This window comes from Pseudopodoces humilis, chromosome 8, assembly GCF_049639895.1.
Source record: "Pseudopodoces humilis isolate 2021_Gansu_Grassland_sample_001 chromosome 8, ASM4963989v1, whole genome shotgun sequence".
NCBI classification, from domain to species: domain Eukaryota; kingdom Metazoa; phylum Chordata; class Aves; order Passeriformes; family Paridae; genus Pseudopodoces; species Pseudopodoces humilis.
Window position 1 is genome coordinate 6,388,375 of NC_142207.1, and position 16,626 is coordinate 6,405,000.

General features: G+C 38.2%; 2 protein-coding genes across 8 annotated transcripts in view; one reads left to right on the forward strand and one right to left on the reverse strand.

Annotated features, from left to right (window-relative positions):
- The first annotated feature begins 1,512 nt into the window (after positions 1-1,512).
- MAP3K19 (mitogen-activated protein kinase kinase kinase 19) lies at positions 1,513-11,564 on the forward strand. Its single transcript, XM_088059069.1, has 8 exons — positions 1,513-1,552; positions 2,074-2,146; positions 2,932-3,173; positions 3,771-3,814; positions 5,876-8,323; positions 9,464-9,613; positions 9,823-10,520; positions 11,490-11,564. The coding sequence occupies exons 1-8, from the start codon at positions 1,513-1,515 to the stop codon at positions 11,554-11,556; spliced, it is 3,762 nt and encodes a 1,253-aa protein (XP_087915195.1). The 3' UTR covers positions 11,557-11,564.
- A 1,460-nt stretch (positions 11,565-13,024) lies between these two features.
- CCNT2 (cyclin T2) overlaps positions 13,025-16,626 on the reverse strand; it is a 25,952-nt gene continuing 22,350 nt past the window's right edge. For all 7 annotated transcript variants that reach the window (XM_005519612.3, XM_005519613.3, XM_088058820.1 and 4 more), the window contains one exon: positions 13,025-16,626. This exon is cut by the window's right edge. The gene's annotated coding sequence lies outside the window, so the exon portion shown is untranslated.

The window sequence follows — 16,626 nt, forward strand, 5'->3', positions numbered from 1 at the left end:
TAACTCTGCTTCAGCCCACTATCCCTCTTGTATCTTGTCTTGCCCCTTATCACGGTCCGTTACTTAAAAAAGAAGAGGAAATATCCTTAAAATCTGCGGCTAGAAAGGAGATGACAAATACTCGTGAGAGGACTGAGTGCGAAGTAAAAATGACGTGGAAACATACTAGGTGCTAAAAGCATAAACAGAGGTAAACATAAGTTAGAAATAGGGTTTGGTTTGTGTGTTGAGAGAAGTTGCGATTAGAGCCTAAACTGCTGCCGTTTAGCTCGGCTGTGTTTGTTTGCGTAGGTCACTGCTGCTCTTTGAATTAAACTGCTCCAAGCCCAATTTCTCCCGGGGTGAGGAGGTTACCTGGGAGACATGGTGTAAACTCAACAGCCCCGCGTAGCCGCAGTGCCTGCAGCCTCTGCCTCGAGAATTGTGCTCCGCACTCACGGAAACAGCCGAAAATAAAATCTAAGTGTGTGTTATTGCTGTCCAATTCCTCGCTGGCCAGCAAAGGAAGGCAGCTGCGAGCTGAAAATGCTCTGTAACTTGTCTTTGGGTTGCTGTGCTTTCACTTTTAGCTGCTGAAGAACCAGGTAAGATTTGTAAGATTTTGCCTTTTTACAGAACATTCTCTGTTATTGTTTTGAAGTGGTTTTTTGTGAATCCAAAAAGAATTGTGAAGTTCATAGAAGTTCATCGTCTGACTCTTAAGAGGCAAATATAATGGGATGAACACTGTAATGGATTATCTGGGTTTTAGCATAATAAATCAAGAGTGCTGGCTTCTATAGCTACTTCTATAGCTAATTTCACTGTCTTTAATTTATATTGTTGTCCCTTGAAAAACTGAAGTTCACTATGTTTTTTAGGGAGACTCCCAAATCCATCAAAGCTATCAACTGGGTTTAATTTTCTCTTAAGAATTAGCTTTCTGGAATTCCAAAAGTCCCAATCCTTTGATTTAACCCTCTCATGTTTCTTCTTTACAAGTCTGCACTTTGGGATTGTTCTGTGTTATTTCTGCCACTGTAATCCTATGATATTGTTGGAGTTTAATCTTGGAAAAGAGAGTTGATGTTTTTAGAATTATGAAGCAGCTCCCAGCACACTCACCACAGCCAAGAACAGTGGTGACTGTATCAGGGTCAGTATTACCCACACACAGCTGTATTGACCAGGAGGGTGACAGCCAGCTCCTTTCCCACAGTTATTGCTGATTAGTCATAGGAAAGGTACATTACAATCTTCTAATTAAGAGTAAAGTCCTTTCAAGTCAAATTCAGCATAGCATATGTTGTGGTTTTAGCTCGAAAAGCTTTCTTTGGTTCTGTGCATTCACAGGAAAGGGACTAGATGCTAAATTACAGTATTCTGAATAATTTCAAGTACTTTTAATATGTTTTTGTCTTATTTTTGTCTCTTAAATAATTAAATATAATATAATGCTTTGTATATGTGAATAGGAAATCAATTAACAGTTTTCTTTCCAGGTTTCTGGGTGTTAATACATTTAAAGACCATATGTCTGACAATCAACAGGATAAGAGGAGAAGCAAAAAAGGTAATCTAATCCACAGCTTATGTGTTTAAAGTGTAAAATGTAGATCTGAAGCTGGAAAAGTACAGTAACAACTTGAAATCTGGCTATTTGTCAAAACTTAACAACCATAAAAAAATACAAAATCAAACTCAGAGTTACTTTCCACCTTTGTGAAGGCCTGAGATTTGATTTGTTTTTCGTATTTTTAAATGCTCTCCTTCTTTAGAGTTCCTGTCAGTACTTGTCTTCTATTTCTGTTCTCCTTAGATAGAAGCTGTAACTGACTTTTTCAACATGTTCTTTGCTTTTATAGTACATTGAATTAATAAACTTACCAAAGAAATAAAAATAATTCAAAGTTATGCATTCACATTTCAATAAATTACAAAAATTAATCAAATGTAACTTGCTCTTGTTCCTTTTCCTGATAGTTACTCTCTGTACTTCTTTATAACAATATTTTAATGCCGCAAAATAACTGCATTTGCCATGTGTTATTTGCATTAAACTGCTTTTATGCAAATATTAATGTATTACGGCAGGTTGTGGAAGTGTTGCTGCAGACAATATAATGGAAGAAATGCGTCAGTCAGACAAAGTTCTAGGAAAAACCAGGTAAGAAGTATAAGTATTTAATTTGCACTTGGGTAGGCACAAATGGGAACAAAGAAAGTAATAGTCTGAATAAGAAAAATATTTTCTACACATTATATACAGGTCTATATATTGTGTAGTGTTTAGCTCTTCCCAGTGTCACTTATTGGCCACTGCTGGAGGCAGGATATTGCATTAGGTGAACAAATTATTTGGTACAATATAAAAAACATGGCACGTGGTTATTTGACTTATTAAATCCAGAAAATTATCTTGTATACATCTTTAAGATTAATTTAGACTGTACTTCTGTACGTCTTTTCAGTCACAGTATTTATCTTTTTCCATATTTTTCATTCCTCAGAAAACAGGTGGCAGAAAACTGAGGCTTGTCCACCCAGCCTCTGTTTTTCAGGTGGGCCATAGATATTTTGTAAGTAACAAAAGCACATCTTTGTCAGGTCTTCAGAATTCTTCTGGCACATTCTCCTGATGATTAATAAAAACTGCACACTGGAAGCAATCAATTTTTGTCAAGAAGGGGAAGGTGAATAATATGTTTTCACATTTCTCTTTTTGCTTGGTTAACATTGTCATTCATCTCACTTGTAGTCAATCTCTGCATTGCAGTCTGGTATTTCCAGGAAGAGTCACAACCTCACAGATAAATAAAGGAAATATACTTTGGCATTCTGGGATCTTACAAACCTCTCGGTCACATTATTCACCAGTCATATGATTGATTGAACTGTTTTCTTCCACTTATTTTTGCCCTGTATTTTGGTTATTTTTGTTTTGCCTTTTAGCCAAATTGCACCAACATCCAGAACACAGCCAGACCAACAAGTGGCATGTTTTCCAAGTAAAGATCAGATAGTGTTACCCAGGAGACATCACACTTCTTTACCTTTCTTCTCAAAGAAAGAGAACATGGGATGTGGCTTTGGCTTCAACTTTCTGCTACAGACCTCATGCCCAGAATCTAACATTTCAACATCATTTATGGATTTAGATACTTTCCAGATAATAAAAGCACAAATACAACAAAGTAAGTTCCATTTTAGAAGTCACACATTTTATATAAATTTATATATTGGTTATCATATTGCCTTTATGTCTTTGCCATTTTCAGAGAGACTTCAGCCATGTCAGCCCTCTTCTTTAATTTTAAGTTTGTGCGTGTTTGCAAAATGAAGGAGATAAAGAGAAGCAATGACAAATTTCATCATTCCTGGGATTCTGTGCAGTGAAACTGAGCCACAAATGTAGAGTGTAATTGTACCTGGAGTGATGACATCTTTCTCCCTCATACTGGCAATATTAATTAGCTATGTAATTAGCTATATGTAGACGTTTGTAGTTATCAAACATCTACAATTGAGAAGTATTTCTTTAAATTATTAGTGTCAAAATATTTTGAAATTATAGTATTTTATTGTTTTCTATGGAAAATGGAACTGTGAAGTTCAGTATCTTCAATTAAATTTCAACCTACAACTTTTTTCTGCACTGCAGATTTATAGCACCATTCCTGCAACCAGAGACAGACCTTGATCCCCTGAACAATTTGAAATTAATTTATAAATGTGAATTGCAGTCTGTTTAAGAACATCAAATTAATTTTTAATTTGTTTTAATTTTTAAGGGTTAAATGTAACAAAGCTAAAAACCAGGATCAAGAAATCTGAGGTAAGAGGACATTATGTATAAAATGATCACTGGCAAAAGTACTATATCCTTTCAAAATATTAAAAATAGAAATACAGAAGTAGTGTAGGTAGTTTGCTTAGTCTCAGTTTTGGTTTTTTTTTAAGATTGTGAAGTATTTTTACATTTATTTTATATATATGCGTGTCAGCAAATCTTGAGATGTATATCAACAAATTGTAAGTAAGCTGTTACATCAGAGACTTCTGGAGATAAAAGGTTGAAAGTTCAAAAATATATAAAACCTTTGGAAATATGTAAATTAATTAAAATGCACATCCCATATGTTAAATTATGTGTCCAGTTTTGCCAAAAATCCCAACACTTATTTTAAATGGTAATTTAAAATTGAAGCTGAATTCTAAAATAGTCTTGGTATTAGATGATTGATGAAATTTATTGTGTTAGCAAATAAAAAATAGTCTTTTGGAATTAAAAATACTTGACATGAGACTTTGTGAAAAGTGTAAATAGGATTAGATAAAACTTTTGTACCTAGAAACAGGCTCACAATTTTATGTCTCAGTACTTCACACCACTTTAAATATACTGTGTTTAGAAAAAAAATCATTTGGCCTTCATTTATCTTAATTGATAGCCTTTTGTAGAAAAGACTCAACTCATTGAATCAGATGTATACTTCAATGAACCCATCACAGAATAGTGAAGTATAGAATTAAGAGCAAGAGTTCTGACACAGGATTATGAAAAAGGTTATGGAAAAAAAAAACCAAGTGGAGGGAAATATTTAAGAAAAATAATTTAGCTGCCCTTGGTGTGATTTAATGCAGCTTTATTTTGTGTCTTGGGCTCTGGTGGTTTTTAAAGGTGTATCCTTTGGGATAAACTAAGCATTCATATTAATGCTGTTCAGGCTGGACAAAGCCTTCAGAACTGTGAATTTCAAACCAACACATTGCTTTTCCTGGCATGTTCAGACCTCGGTTTGTCCTTGGAATGCAAACAAAAATTTCCTGCAGATTGCAAACTGATGTTGAAAATAGACATGCAAATGAGCACTCAGAGCAGATGACTGTGTGATTATTTCTATTGCATTCATTTGCATAAAAATATTAATTTCCTATAAAATAATGAGCAGAAATACTATTTTCAGAAAATCATTCTCACTATTCATCTGAATAGTCCAAACAAAGTACTCAGTTTCTCTGATCTGTATGCCTTCAAATGTAATGGTACCTTTCAACAAATATGCTGGGGAGAAGGAGGAATAATAAAGCACATCCGTGACCCAGCAGAGTTCTGTCTCAGCTGCCTTGGGTTCTATCCATTTCACTTCACTGCAAATTGAGAGCAGACAGTGCTGTCTTCCAGTGTACCTAAAACTGAGCTAAATCTGTGCCCATTTACCATGGTTTATGGATCTATATGTTTGTATTTAATACAATGTATCTTAAAGTCTGGAAATAATTTGTTAGAATTGTTTTCTCCAGGGATGCAATAGCATTCTGTTGTAATGGTCTAGTTTTGCTTTTGAAAAATTGCTTACATGAGCTCTAGTTCCATTGGGAATATAATTAATGGTGTCAGCACACATTGGAGGGTTACATAAAAAGACTTTAAACATCAGTATTAGAGTGGTGCTCTCATTCAGGGAAAGTGCACAGTGAGAGAGGATCTCTGCCACATAAAGCCACTGCCCAGCCTTTGAATTCCTGTAGCAAACACGTGAAGTGCAGGAAGACAGAGTTAATAACTGACAAGAAGGTTTGTACATGCGGACAAAACTTACTCTTTTAAAGTCATGGAGAATGACTTGTGCCTTAAAGCAAAAGATCCCCCTTTCTGTACTAAGAAATACTTAGAAATATTTCTGGATCAGAGAAAATTAATGCAATTAATGTGAGAAAAATAGTGTATTTCCTCAGGAGTCTGATATTATACTTCAAAATATGTTTAATATAGGAATTTATAAAATAATAATAATGTTCTATTTTTTTTCTAAGTCTGCTCTGTTTTTAGTGATTAGTTTTTACCTGTATCTGTTGAGTAGCACATTATTAATTTTTTTTATGGAAATTACAGTTTCATTTGCCACCACTGACATGTCAGCCTGTAAGAACAATTCATCTTGCTCCTCTAAAGGATGATAGTGTCAATGAAAGCAGCAACATCAGAAATATTTTAAAAATTATGAACTCTGTTCCTCAGCCTATGAAACCAGTTACTAAGGTTTATCAGTATCAGTTGGACAACTTATTAAGCAGGCACAGTGAAAATAAATTACCAGATTTGATCATGGCCACAGTTTCTGGCAAGTTCACTCCAGTGAAGGACTTGTACTACTTCAGCTTTAATAACTGTGATAAGTACCCCAACAACAAGAAGGAAGAAATCCAAAGCCATTTAAAATGGAGGGAAGCTGATGTAACAATCCATATTGAGAAGAAGAACCAGGTGAAGTTCCAGTGTTCAGTGGTTTGTGAGAACATCAATCTTCTGAGCCAAGCCCGGTTCTGGGATGAGAGTCATCCCCACTTGAGCTCAAGCAATGCTCTGGGGAATTGTGGCATGTTCATACCCCAGAAAACATCTACAATGTCCAGCAACAGCGATGCCTCAAGAGCCAGCAATAAGCAAAATGAAGCAGAGAGTTGCTGTAGCACTGGTCTGGAAGAGGAAAATGCTAAAGAGATGATGCGGGGTTATAAACCACGGGAAGATGCCAAGAGTGCCAACTTTGTGCTTAGCAATCAGGATTTAGATTCTTCCTGTGAAAATGAAGTGATAGAGGTGTACAAAGCTTTAGAAGATAAATCTGTAGTTGCAGTAATTCCCCGATTAGAAGTTGAAGATCCCTCTGGGAAAGAGTCAGAAAATCAAATCTGTCTCTCTAAAAATGAAATAGAAAAAGAAGCAATGTCAGAAGCAACTTCAGAGGACCAAAGTGAGCTCGTAGCTGTTGCTGATGTTACATTCTCTGAACAAGAGCCAGCCAGGGAACCACACATTGCTGAAAAACCTGCCACAAAAAAGGGTGGTGTCTGTACCCTGCCTCCTCATGTTACTCAGAGCCTCAATTTTCTTGCTCACAAAGAAAATGACAAAAATAAAATAAAGATGAATAGAAATAAATATTCATCAAAATCTAAAATTAATAACAAGATAAAAGTATCTGAAGACTTAATTGCTTCTGATGAGGTTACCACAAAATCAATTGCCAAGATTCAGATTTTTCCATCTTTGGAACTGACAAAAGTGAAATCTGAGACTTCCATGAAGTGTCAGAAAAAAAACACTCGAGAGAAAGGCCATGTTTCTCAGAGAGCACAAAAAATTAAAAAGCAGAGTTGCTTCTGCAGTTGCAAAAGTTCAACTGTCTTAAAGCAACATGGTACTCCACTTTGTGTGCCACATGCACCCTCTGCTTCAGATTTTGTAGATCTGAAATACACTGACATGTTCAAAATAATAAATTCAGATGATGAAGGCCCAGGTATTTATGAAATGTTTGGAACTCCCGTCTATTCCCACATGCGAGACCTTGATCAGCATGAGGGCAGGTTTCATAAAGGTGTTTCTTCTGCTTCACCAGGGAGGTGCACCTGCAGATCTACCTGCAGTAAAGTGGGAGAAAGCAGCAGAGTCAGAAATGCTCAAAAGAAAACACATTCCAAGCCAAAGAAGATCATACCTGGTGCTAAACAAAAGCAGAAAGGTTTCATCACAAAGGACAGAAGGACCAAGGTGAGTGACAGCAACACAGAGCAAGGTAATGTGACAACTTCTGACTTGGATTCTCAAACACATACCTCAAGTAACACAGCATTGTTTCATGGAGACACGGATCATCAGCTCACATTTTTAGAAGAGCTTTCAAGGTCAACTAAGCAAAATGAAATGTTTACAAATTCAAACCTATCAATGATTAAAGAAGTTTCTTTGGAGCAGTTGTTAGACAGCCAGGATAAATCCAGCCATCAGAGAACTGCTGCCTGTAGCCAGGATCTTCTTCAGTTCAGTGATAAAGACTGCAGAGAATGTGTTGCTCCAAGTGGCAGTCTGGTAACAGCAGAGCAGAACATCTGTGTGCCCCAGTGCAGGGGGGATATGGATGGTGGCAAAGGCCTGGAATCACACCAGGACTCCAAGTCTGACAGTAAATGTGAATTGCCCTTTTCAGATAGACTGCAGTGTCAGTCCCCTACAAAAATATTAGATCACAATTGGGCAGACACACCTCAAAACAGTGGTTTGGCAAATGAATGGACTCGACCTTCAGTGGTTCAGACAAAAAATGCCAAAAGCCCCAGTTTCCAGACAAGTCAGAACATTTCCTCCTGGTCAGATACTAAGGATGTGACTGATGAGTTGCTTTGTTGTCTGGCCAAAGAATTGCTAATGCTTGAAGAAAAAGACACTAATTCTTCAAGAACAAAAAATACAAGTTCTAAAATACAGAATACACAGAGTGAAGAAGAGGAAAATATGTTGACTGAAGATGGAGCAATAATAATTAGTTCTCTAGAGAAGGTAAAAGTAATTTCTTCTTGTAACTTGCTAAATCTTTGAGTGATGCTTCATGCAAGTTTGGATGAAAAATGGGAAATATCTGCTTATTAAGGAGATTTATCAAGTCTTTTTTCTTTGGGCCACCTGCCCACTGATTCTTCCAGTGCTCAATTGAATATATCTATGTTAGAGGCTGCATGTCAGGACACAAGCCAGAAGGTACTAGGGCATGACAAGAATAGCTGCCAAAGCTTATATAAATTGAGAAATTGTAGTGAATAAAGAGAGTTGGCTGTTTCGATTGAAGAGCTTGTATAAAAATGTTTTGGGCAAGGCAAGAGCTGGAGATCTGGACAGCTAAGGAAGGTGAAAAGACACTACAAATAGTCTTGTATATCCAGAAGGGCAATTACCTTCAATCTTTGAGTGCAACCAGATATTTTTAGAGGTATGAACCGCAAGTATTGGTTTATCAGACAGACTTATCCTGTTTGATTAATGCTTAATCAAAACATCGAGCTCAGAAGGCTCAGATTTTGGACCCCAAGCTGTGTGCCTTCACCTACTAAGGTGCTTCTCTTTGGTCCCATTAGCTCTTTGTCTATTTAAATTACAAATTTATAAGAAAATGTCTCACTACATATTGATACACTCCCCTGTGCTTCTGCAGACACAGGTGCCAACTATAGCTCCATTCTGTTTTCTCCCAGGGAGATCCGTGGCTAGATGGGATAATTATTCCCATCTTTTTGAAGCAGCCTCTTCTTCCTAGAAAATCATGGCCTGTTAGTTTCATCAGAATTGTGTTACATGTGTTATTTAGAGCATATTCACCTTTCAGCTTAGCAAACTGTACCTATGAGACCAAGAAAGAGAGTGTATCCTGCTTTTTTAAGTGCTCTTCTGTCTTGGTGTCACTGGAGGAAGATGCCATGCTGTAACCTTTTGGTTATGCTCTGTTGTGATATATACTTGAAAATATTTATGTAGTCTTAGCCAGTATAACAATGCTATCAATGACCTGGGCAATTTATATACATAAAAATCTATAAAGCAAAGTCATGCCAGGAAAAATTACTCCTTATGGAAAAAAGGGGACCAAATGAAGCCTGTCTTTTCTTCTCTGCTTTCTCCCCACACTGACCATCATGTTTCAAGCAGAGTTACAGTAAAGTCTTTTTGGCTTCAAGTGAAGAAAATGGCCTTCTCAACTTTGATGAATCTACTAAATTACCAGGAAGCAGTTTGGCTGCCAAAGATCCTGTCATGTGGACAAGAGGAGAAGTCCTTGGAAAGGGAGCCTATGGCACAGTAAGTTGATGTCTGAATATGTTGAGATGTGTTGGTTGTCATTGAGCTACACCTTATCTCAAAAATAGCTGTTGTCCTATTCAACAAATGGTTAAACATTTTGGATTATACAGTGGCCCATGAAACATGACAAAAACAAAGATTCTATTTAAAATAAGTAAATACTTAAGTTCTGTGTCGTGTTTTGCTAAGTGCTGGTTTCACTGTAGGTGTACTGTGGTCTGACAAGCCAGGGACAGTTAATAGCTGTAAAACAGCTGGTTTTGGATACATCAGATCAACTCACTACAGAAAAGGAGTATCAGAAGTTCCATGAGGAAGTTGATCTTTTGAAGACATTGAAGCATGTAAATATTGTAACCTATTTAGGAACTTGTCTGGAAGACAACATTTTAAGCATATTCATGGAGTTTGTTCCTGGTGGCTCCATTTCCAGTATTCTGAATCGCTTCGGTCCGTTGCCAGAAGTTGTCCTGTGTAAATACACCAAGCAAATTCTACAAGGGGTTGCATATTTACATGACAACTGCGTGGTCCACAGAGACATCAAAGGCAATAACGTGATGCTCATGCCCACCGGGGTAATAAAGCTGATTGACTTTGGCTGTGCCAGGCGCCTGGCCTGGGCCAGCCTCAGCAGCACCCGCGGCGAGCTGCTCAGGTCTGTGCACGGCACTCCCTACTGGATGGCTCCAGAGGTAATAAATGAGTCTGGCTATGGCAGGAAATCAGACATCTGGAGCGTTGGCTGCACCGTGTTTGAGATGGCGACAGGCAAACCCCCTCTGGCTTCCATGGACAGGGTGGCAGCCATGTTCTACATCGGGGCCCACAGGGGGCTGATGCCGGCCCTGCCCGATCACTTCTCCAGCGCTGCCGTGGAGTTTGTGCACGCCTGCTTCACCAGGTATGGAGGCCTTGAACTGCAAGATGAAATGGAAAATGCAGGCAGTTTGTATTCTAGAGATGGCTCATGGGAGCTTGGCTTATGGTACATGTGACCTTATTGTAAATGCATAAGCTTTTCAGCATTTCAGGAAAGCCTTTGGGTAAAAGTATATATAAAAGAGCTTTACTCTTTATAATGGTATGAAAAAGCCCTCACCAATTCTCTTTTTGTAGGTCTTATAATTTACTTTTACTGTAATTTTAATGCAGAAACATGGCACCATTGAGTTTTGGACAAAATGTTTGATAAATTTCTTTGCTGTGCTTTCCTGTTCCAGTATTGTTTTATTTGGTCTCTAAAAGACAAGGTTTTTTTTAAGGACAGTATTCTAAATGGAAGAGCTTTCACTTAATTCTTGTCTTCTGCAGTGGAAAAATCTATTATCATTGCCAGTCCAGGAAACACTTACTTACTTGAAAGATAATACTTACTAGAAACATAAAGTTCTCTCTGTAAAACCCCAAACCACTAGCACTCACACATCTTAAGAATCATTTTTGTGTTGTTTGTTTTGTTTTAAACAAAGCCATGAACTTCTTTACATGCATGACATTGATTGGAGATGACAGGACAACCTGATTGACATAGGCTTGAACAGATAATTATCACCTTTCTTAAATACATTTTTGGTGCACCTGAAATAGCCAAAACAGCAGAATTATTCAAAGATTTGCAAGGAATTCAGGGGAATAAGTAATGATTTCTTTAATAATAAATATTTCAGTTTAATAATTCATAAATTCCAACAGTCTTTTCTCTTCTAGCCTCCCTTCTCTCAGCTTTATCAAAAAAACCCTAAAAATTAGTAGTGAATGGAGAAATATGGAAATAATTAAAAAAAGGCTAATTTTGCAATTGGGGGTTTACAATTACATCACAGGCATACATATTCATTTTACATACTAATTTGTGAAACCTTCAATGCAGAGATCAACAAGAACGGCCTTCTGCTCTGCAGTTGCTGGACCATCCCTTTGTGAAAGGAAGATGGTGAATTTTTCAAAACTCTTGCCAAATGAGCATGTGTTTTCCATGGAAAAGATTTTCACTTGTGAAAAAAAGACCAGAAGGAACTGGACTTTCATGTGACAGCAGAAATACTGGAGAGCAGTTGTATTCAAGGAGTCTGTTCTGCAATGCCTGTCCCTCACAGTGAACAGCAGGCCACCTTGTGTTGTATTTGGAGAGACTTAAGGGAAAATAAAGTCACTATCAGTGGCATGTGACAGGCCAGGTAAGCTGGAATGTCTGTAAAATGCTATGGAACACAAGCTATGGGCAGAGAGCTCTGCAGGTAACTCCATCTTGGAGATGAGTAATGAGTGTGATGATCCCACATGTGAACCTCAGACCATCTACTGGCATAAAATGTACTGAGGCTTTATTCAGTCAGGTGGGCCCTTTTGTTTAACTGGACTTTCACTTCACTTTTTAGCTGAAAGTGAGTAAGTTTTTTACATACATGGATGAGCCCTGTGTTCCTGAGGCCCCGTATCTCCACGAGATACTGTGGTGGTAATGGTCGAGATAATGATCTAAACCATGGGGCTGCCTGTTTTAAATGAAGTAGTGCATTTTATGGGCACTTTCAGGTCGCAGAAGGTTGAGGTTGGAAGGGGCTCTGGAGATGCTCTGGTCCAGCCCCACTACTCAGAGCAGGGCTGACTGAAGCAGGGTGCTCAGGTCCTTGTCCCATTGATTTTATGGATGGAGACTCCAAAGCCACTCCAGGCAACATGCTCCAGTCTTTCACCCCCCACAAGACAGAAATGATTTCAGGTCAAGTTGTCCCATTGTTCCTTGTCCTGTCACTGTTAGCACTGCAGAGTCTGGCTCTGTCTACCTTACTGTCCCCATGGGCTGCTGGTACTCACTGAAAACCTGAAATGCTTCTCCAACCACTTGAGTGAGCACTGTCTGTGACTGGGTGACACAGACAGAGCCCCTCTGCACTCCAATCTTTACACTTAGTAGAACAAGCTACTATGAACTGAACAAAATTAAATAAAATCTGAAAAGCTTTATTAAGTATTAATAAAGCAAAAAAAACAGGTATTAGTATTTAGAATGCCCTTTTGTTGAGAAGATTTCTTCCTATCAAAGTGGGGTAAATCTTCTGCTTTTTTGGAGCACCCAGGCTCCAGGAAGAGAGGTAGTAAAACTCAGCCCTACAAGTGTCCAGAGCTGAGCTCTCAGGAATCCAAGACCCTGATTTCAGTGCCAGCAGTATTATGAACATTTGTGTTTTACAAATGGGAAAGAAGGCATTTCTATATTTTATATAAAACCAACTTTCCTCAGAGTGCTAAACATCTTAGTTGCTTAAATAGGTTTCAAACTTAATTTTATTCCAGTAGCTTGACTTTAGAGAGTTAAGTCTAAACTTTATGAAAGCAAAGAGAAATCGGTACTTCTAGCAAAATTCTTTATTAATAGTTTCTGTAGGTATAATGTCACATAACAATGACAGAACATTATGCCAGTATAAGATAAATCCTAACATCACAGTAATCTTCAAAGTTCAAGCAGTTAACAGTCCTTTTTTGAGGAGTATTGTTTGGTGCTCATGCCAGACATCCATGGCAACATCATGTTAAAGTATCTTCACGTTAAAGTACCTCGCAGAATAAAGGCAGGAGCCCGGGCATGTGAGCTCTAGTGGGATGTACATAATTCCATGATGTGTACTAATTCTTCTCAGATTAAGGTAGAGTCTTCAACAAAGCTGCAAAGTAAATATGAGGGTTTATTTATCATGAAATGAAGCTGAGATGAGAGTCATAAGCAAGGAAAGAATGGGAATGCTTTAAAATATATAATTAATTAAAAAAAGGTCAGCATTACAAACTCCCCTTATGCACATCTTATAAGCAAAACTAACATCTGTAACTTATTAAGAGTTCTCCAATATTAAGGTTACCATTTATTTGCAATTTGTCATGTTTAATCCAGTTAATTACACTGAAAGTAATCGTTAGAGGTTTGTAAAACTTGAACCTGAGTTTTTAATCAAAATGTGAAAGCACATTTTTGCTTTTGCTAAACCAGACTTCAAGAATGAGGTGTCAGTTTAAGGCCAGCACTTGCAACAAAGGTATTTCAGTTTAATCAGAGCTGTGCTTGCAGCAGAGCTCAGGGCCCAGCACAGCTAAACCAAGCCCGATGTTAGTCTGGGGAGCCTTGTGTCGCTTGGCTGAGCCTGTCTGCTGGAGCAGTCTAGAAACAAGTCTAACTTTGCACATTTCTTATTTGAGGAGATCAGAGATTTTCACACCAAAATCCAGGTGCCTAATTACAGGTATCCAATGTAACAAGGGGAAAGGGTGTGAAATCCTGAAAAACACCTTTTTCATGGGACCCTGAGCGATTCAGTGAGCAGGGTCACACTTTGCTTCATTATTTATAGCATTGGGGCAGGGCACCCCTTGCTGGTTTAAAGACTACAGCCTTCCTTTCTGAAACCAGTAAGGAGCCATTACAGTGCATGCAGCCTGCCTAGCACTTGCTGTGACTGCAGGTTTCCTCAAGATTAGAAACTCAAATCTCAGCAGCTGAAGGTACAGCCCTGTCCTGGTATTATTGTAGGGTTACCCAGGGTTTCTGTCACGGTAACGGGAGCCCTGGTCACTTCTCAGAAGGGAGGAGCCACAGGCAGCCAACCCAGCTATGTTACACTGCTCTTGGAACTACCACCAACACTAGGATGTAAAAATTTGCATCTAAAAAATCCTCTCTTTCCAAGGAAGCAGAGTGTGGTCCCCAAAATACGAGTCTCTTGAGATTATTTGGGTTCAAATTTAGCGCCATTCCACAAACTCAGTGGGAACCAATGCAATTTCTACACCATTCCTATCAAACTTCTGGTTCCTGCACACAGGGAGAGAACTGGAGTTCTCCCAAGGAAGGGCCCTCAGGACACACTCCAGTGCCTCTTCTCCCCTATTTTCCCCTTCCCACAGGGACCAGCACCATGGGACAGCTCAGGAATTTTAGGTGTTGTCAAAGAACACAATGTCTGAACTATGGCAACACCAATGTAACTGCTCCAAGTGCAGGGCTATAGTACCCAAACTGTAAAACCCAAGCAGTGAGTCTCAAGGTTATAAATTTAGTTTGGATTTGTTATATCCACTTCAAAAGCCAGAGAAACAATCATTCCCAGTAGCAGTGGGAGAGAAGACTCCTGGTACTAATTATCTCTTTAAGGTGTAAGGAGTTAAGCCTTTCAGAGAATGGAGGAATTAACTAGCTAGTTTAGGCTGGCATCACTTCCAAGGCTCAATACATCAATTTTTAGAACTTAAGTGTATTTACATCAAATTAAAGACAGCAAACTATTTGTCCAATCAACTTCCCTGCAAAACAAGGATTGGGAACCCTTCCTGTAAGATCTTTGAAAGAAAATGGTGTGGCGCTGTCACCCACCCCCTCACTGCTGAAAAGAAAAATAATAATAAAAACCCCTCCACCATCAGACCTGGCCAGGCTCTGCCCACAAGGTAGAGAGAAGGAGCAGCTTAAATGGCACAAAATGTCTAGAATTTGCTTTCCAGGTACCAAATACCTGATCAATGTAATGGAAATAAAGGAAACAAGTAAGACTTCAGACTTTTCCATTATTCCATTATTTGAATGATTTGATGACAACTAGCACTGTTTTGCTAATAACTGAAAGGGGATCTTAGTGTTTACTAACAGAGTTGGAAAAATTAAACATAGGAAAATGGGATCATTTCTGCACAATAGAGGTGAGGTAGGGAATTTTATTGAAAATACTTTTTTTTTTTACAAGTTCTTAGAAATAAACTTTTTTCTAATCTCACACAAACAGCTGTACCTCAAAAATTCAACTAATCTATTATGAAACATTTATATTTACAGTTAACCAAAAGAATATACAGAACCGCCATGTTATGCAAATAGCCAAGTACCAGCTCACAGTGAGATACATGACCCCAGAATTCCCACCATCAGGAAGATTCAACATATGAAAGAATCTCACTATTCTACAAACCTCATCTCACAGAAAGGAAAGATTTTTAATAGTGTTGTAGCAAGGTCTCCACTACAGCATCATTTTACAAATTACATAATTAATGTACTCAAATTTGTAACAAAAAACCTGTAGTAAGTGATGAACAAAGTAATAGTGTTGACTATGAGCCTTTTATTGCATTTATTCAGTCATTCACGTGAGGCTGATGCCGATCCAAATAGTTTTCATTCATTTCCAACAGCTCAGTCAGGCTGCAATTCACACCATTCACTAATTTACAGTGGGTTTCAGTCAGCAAAAACTAGTGGCACCTGATTGCATCCCCTCTCCCTCCCTCTCAGTCCTAGGATCACCACATGGAATTCAGACACAAACACACAGACAATTTTACCTATTTACAATTACATTGAAAACCAAACCCCTTGAGTTTCACGGGCATCCTTTACAGAGAAACCAAAACCCACCGTTTGGATCTCAATGTAACACAGCAACATTTTGTCCACCATATTTCACAATTTCCCAGAATCAAAACAGGTAATAGTTTTTTTTTGTAACAGCACCATAGGAGGAAGGCCTATGCTCTTTTCCAAGGTATATTAGACAGGCACTAGTTACCATCCAGACATTTGAACTCCAGGTTGTGACAGCAACTGCTATATTTACAGTACAATATATTGCTTATCCAGAGTGGCTGTAAAAGATGCATTTCCTGGCACAATTATTTCAACAGACACAAAAAGAAAGTACTGTAGTGCTTCAAAGACGGTTTCCTGCTATTTCAAGAGTCTGCCCAGGCTCTAGTTTAGGACAGTATATAATGCAGATTACATTGGTTACAAATCAGACCCAAAAGTAGCACTGAGATGGAAAGGAAAGGGACTATAAAAGGATAGAAAATATTCAACAATGCAGAAGTTTGTAACAAGAAGTTACATCCCAAATGTAGAAAAACAACCAAGTCAGGAGGGATAAGACAGCTTTGGATTTTGTACACGGGCCTTGACTTACACTAAGATATAGCAGAAAATGCAATCAGGTTTCCATTTAAATATTCCTTAAGTGTAAAAA

Excerpts from the sequence above, each read along its gene's own strand:
- MAP3K19 (XM_088059069.1), top strand. The coding sequence starts at position 1,513 with ATGTCTGACAATCAACAGGATAAGAGGAGAAGCAAAAAAG. Across the intron at positions 8,324-9,463 it reads TAATTAGTTCTCTAGAGAAG|AGTTACAGTAAAGTCTTTTT; the intron begins GTAAAAGTAATT and ends TGTTTCAAGCAG. Across the intron at positions 9,614-9,822 it reads GAAAGGGAGCCTATGGCACA|GTGTACTGTGGTCTGACAAG; the intron begins GTAAGTTGATGT and ends GTTTCACTGTAG.